Source organism: Amblyomma americanum, chromosome 6, assembly GCF_052857255.1.
Source record: "Amblyomma americanum isolate KBUSLIRL-KWMA chromosome 6, ASM5285725v1, whole genome shotgun sequence".
In the NCBI taxonomy this organism is placed as follows: domain Eukaryota; kingdom Metazoa; phylum Arthropoda; class Arachnida; order Ixodida; family Ixodidae; genus Amblyomma; species Amblyomma americanum.
In genome coordinates, this window is record NC_135502.1 from 92,167,187 (window position 1) to 92,171,683 (window position 4,497).

Consider the following 4,497-nt stretch of genomic DNA (forward strand, 5'->3'; position numbering starts at 1 on the left):
GGAAGGAGCTGCTCTAGACAGGGAGGGAGCGCAACAAATCGGTCAAAACCAGTCGCGAACAAGGAGCGAGGCACAGGACAACCATCCGTTCACTCTCTTCTACTGCAAAGGGGGTAGTATAAACCACTGTACCCTTGCACCTCTGCCTGCCCTTACGACACTATCATTGTCCACTGTCGACATTCCAGCGCCCCTGTGTGGGTCGTTCCTCGTCTTTTCGTCCTGTCTCTTGAGCTTTTACGTCTGAGGGGATTCCTCAGTTGACGCAGAAGGGGAACCTCGACCCTTTTCGTTTCCACAAAGAATGTGAGAGCGTCCTCTGGGAACGAGACCTTTTAGTTAGAAAACAAGCATTGCGGAGAAGCGTACTTAGATTTCCGCAAACGGTCCGTTATGGTTGCGCTTGAACCATGAATCTCTTGCCCAAACATACTCGAGTAACAGTGTGTAATTGGCTTTTTCCAGAAACAAACCCTACGCTCAAAGGTAGAAAGTGCCGAACTGTTACATGTTGAAGCACCCCACCCCCCCTCCTCGCTATCCTAACTTATGAATGACGTATTTCACATTCATAATAACAGCATACTGCAGAAAGGGCGCAGAAGAGAAAAACGACAGCGAGTGCTAGTTCTGACCTTTTTCGTTTCTGCGTCGGCTCTACACTGCGCTGTTATTATGGTAATGGTAATTATGGTATTATGGTATGGTAATATTATGGTATGGTAATTATAAACGTATACACATCCTTAGCCCGTGTTTCTCAACGTTCATGTAAGATAACCATCTATTTGCTTTTACTACAGTTCCCTTTTTTTCCGGCGCCGTATTGAAGTGTCGTGCTTACTAGCACAGTCAGCCCTTTTCATCTATAATGCACACGAGGTTTACCTAAATTGCGATGCTGGCAAAATTATTTGGCATCTTTGTTTTGCCTTGCCTCATTTTAATATTGTTTGTTTCACTCCTCACATTGTGCTTTACAGAAAACAGGCAGCGCTACCGACGAACAGCAGCCCGGCATCAAGCAGAACACAATGCACATCACCACAATCTGCGTCATGTGCTTCTAGCTGCGAAGTCACAATGACTGACTACTGGGATGGCCTAGGAATTGAGAATCCCTTGCCAGAGCTCGTCTTTCAGAGGGACAGCAGCTTCCCGACAGCGCAGGATGCGGGCATATGTGGAAGAAGAGTTGTGTCTGTGGACCACTTCGTAAAGGCTGTACAAGAGCTTGGCGAACACCGCTGCCCTTGTCCTAATGGAGGGCGCTTTGAGTATAAAGAGGAAAGAAGGATCGGCCTCTGGTCGGAGTTCAAATTCCAGTGCAATGGTTGCCATGAACTCAGAAGAGTCGCTACCGACCCTGTTGCAGAGCCAACGCCTCTCACAGATAAGGCAGCTCTTGGCATAAACGATGCTACTGTGTGGGCATTCACAAGCATCGGGTCTGGCCATTCGCATCTGGAGGAGGCAACGGCGGTCATGGAGATCCCTGTCATGGGCAAGGGAACGTTCCTGCGTCGAGAGGAGGCACTAGGAAAGGTATGCGCACTGGCATATTGCCAAGTTTCGTTTCCATGCGACTTTGTATGTGTAGTGCGGAATATCCCATTTTGTGCAGCTGTTGCTCTCTTTGTCCTGTCTTTTGTGGTTCCTGCCTGATTTAGAACTATAATTGTTTCAGGTACTGATGATTCCCATTACATTTGTTTGCGCTGAATTAAGACAGACGGCCAATCCACAATATGCGGTAAACATGCGAAGACCTCAACACTCAACACTCATTGAAGCACCAGAAAACATACACAAAAAGGGAAAATTACCGCCACACAGATAATTCAGCCTTTTCCTTTGTTCCAATGCACAAATCCTCTCAAAATGTACCAGCACAAAGAATGAACTGCACCGTTCCTACATCCATATTTTCAATTTTTGTCCCCGTACATAAAAAAATGCACAAGACATTGTTAGCTACCATAATAACTGTATTCATCTTACACGTTTGCTCTTGTTAGCAGGTGTCCTTCACGTGTCATCCACGTGCGTTTTCGATTGTTTTTTGGCGAGGAGTCATTTCGAGTTTAAATTACCAAAGTAATACATTTTTTTAAAGCCTCCAAAAGTCTCCCCACGCTTTATATTCGTCGTCCCATATTATGTGTGCAACTAGGGTATGTTGTCATGAAAGAGGGGAAAGAGAAGTTTGTAAAACCAGTTACTATTATGTCATGGCTTGACATGTCATTCTAAGCAACTCATTCGATCTTCCATGCGCCTAAGGGTGTTACATTTATTTGTAGTACGTCGTGCATACGAGAGGCAAAAGCTGAAATTCGAAGGATATGCAGTCTCGTCCTGATTTCTAGTTGGGCGTGAACCTTTCCATGTGCTAGGCAAAATCCAAAGGAGGCTGACACTTGCGAGAAACAGCACAATAGGGGAACGAACTTTCAACCTGTTGTGAAGAGACATGCTAACGTATGTTCGATTTTCTTTCAGCAATGGAAAGCTGTGCTCCTGGGGCAAATGACTGAAGCTGGCAAGGAGGAAAAGAGACTAGCAGAAGCAGCTGGTGATTTCTGCGAGGATGGCTGCACCCCAAAGATAACAGTGGTAGTTGATGGTGGCTGGTCCCACAGGAGCCATGGCCACAGATATTGTGCCAATTCTGGCGTGGCCATCATAATAGGTAAGCGCACAAAAAAGCTCCTCTACTTGGGTGTGAGAAACAAGCTGTGCAACACTTGTCACTTTTATGCCAGGAAAAACGTTGAAGCAAAGAAGCACACTTGCTACAAAAACTGGGACCAAAGCTCAGGGGCCGTGGAGGCAGATGTCCTTGTTGAGGGTTTCCAGCGAAGCATGGAGATGCACGGTGTTCAATACCGCACCTTTATAGGAGATGGAGACTCGTCTGTTTACTATCAGATTCAGTCAAAGGTTAGCTACGGTCGTTTCGTCCGAAAGCATGAGTGTGCTAACCATGTTGTCAAGTGCTACACTTCCCGCCTCTACGCCATTGCTAAGGAAAGCAAAGGTGGCCGGCCCATGTTATCGGGCCCGAGAATAAAGCGCATAAAGAACGGTGCGCGCAAGGCTGTCAGTCACTATGCCGAAATGTTACGAGAGGATCCTGCTGATGAAAGACAGCTTGTTCGTGATTTGGCCACTGACTTGAGAAATGGCCCAAAACATGTGTTTGGGTGTCATGATGGCTGTAAAAGTTATTTCTGTGACCGCACCAAGGGTGAAGATTTATACGGGACGCATCCTACCATGCTGAAAACAAAGATAATGACTGCAGCCAACAGTATTGCGGAAAAAGCTGACCGTCTCATCAATGATGACACAAGCAACCTTGCGGAAGCCCTCATGTCTCTTGTTGCTAAGCTTTGTGGCGGCAAGCAGATAAACCGGTGCCAGAAGGGTTCTTATGAGCATAGATGCCAAGCTGCTGGGCTAAGCTTCCAGCTAGGGCCCCAGTGGCACGCAAAAACTAGCAAAGCAATGATTTGCGAGAGCCCCGGTGCTGTCTACAAGAAGTATGCTAACAAGAAAATGGCTGCAAAAGACCGGCGATTGCCTAGAAAAAGACTTTTTGACAGCCAGCATGACGGGAAGATCCGTGCCGCTTGCACCTCATCACCTCACTATGGAGCCAATTGTATGAAGCCAGACATGCCACCTGATGAGTTAGCTGAGAAAGCAGAAAGGCAGCTACAGGAGCTCCAAGTTGATAAGGAACTATGCGAACAGATTGAGGCACAAACACGGGGACAGGCAGACCATTCGAATTGGTTCGAGCAAAGGAGGCTCAGCCTCACTGCTTCAAATTTCCACGCTGTCTGCATAAGAAGGGACTGCACACCCTGTGACGCACTGGTAAAGGCCCTGCTTCATCCAAAGAGCTTCACAAATTCTGCCACGGAGCACGGCAAGCAGCATGAGAGCGTTGCACTCCAGTTATATGGAGCACAGATGAACAGAGTTGTTCAACCATGCGGGCTGTTTGTTGACCTTGAGCATGGATTTCTGGCAGCGTCACCTGACGGGGTAGTTGACGAGGACCGAATTGTAGAGGTGAAATGCCCGTTAACTGCAAAGGAAGATGAGCCCCTGGAAGCTGCGCGAAAGTTTTCAGAGAAGAAGGAAAAAGAAGGTGATCCAGTGCTTAGACGATCGCACAGATATTTTTACCAAGTGCAGGGCCAGCTTCATGTCACCAGAAGGAGTATCTGTGACTTCGTAGTGTATACAACAAAGGGAATACACGTGCAAGAGGTACGCCGAGATGACAATTTCTGGGCAACGAAAATGAAGCCATTCCTGGTACGTTTTTATAGAGACTGCCTTCTTCCAGAAATTGTAGACTCCTGCGTTGCTCGCTCCATGGAAGTGCGCCGCCCAGACTGGAACAGGATTGCTGTAGAGGCCAGGGAAAAAGCAAAAAAGAAAGCACTGCCTGAGGTAACCAGCAGTCAGCCCAGCAGCTAA

General features: G+C 47.3%; 1 protein-coding gene across 1 annotated transcript; it reads left to right on the forward strand.

Moving 5' to 3' along the window:
- Positions 1-1,044: 1,044 nt before the first annotated feature.
- LOC144094390 (uncharacterized) lies at positions 1,045-4,497 on the forward strand. Its single transcript, XM_077628356.1, has 2 exons — positions 1,045-1,545; positions 2,503-4,497. Exons 1-2 carry the CDS (start codon positions 1,084-1,086, stop codon positions 4,495-4,497), a joined length of 2,457 nt encoding a protein of 818 aa, XP_077484482.1. The 5' UTR covers positions 1,045-1,083.

Bases quoted from the DNA above. Each gene is read 5' to 3' on its own strand.
- LOC144094390 (XM_077628356.1), top strand. From the start codon at position 1,084: ATGACTGACTACTGGGATGGCCTAGGAATTGAGAATCCCTTGCCAGAG. The intron at 1,546-2,502 runs GTATGCGCACTG...ATTTTCTTTCAG, and splicing joins GAGAGGAGGCACTAGGAAAG to CAATGGAAAGCTGTGCTCCT.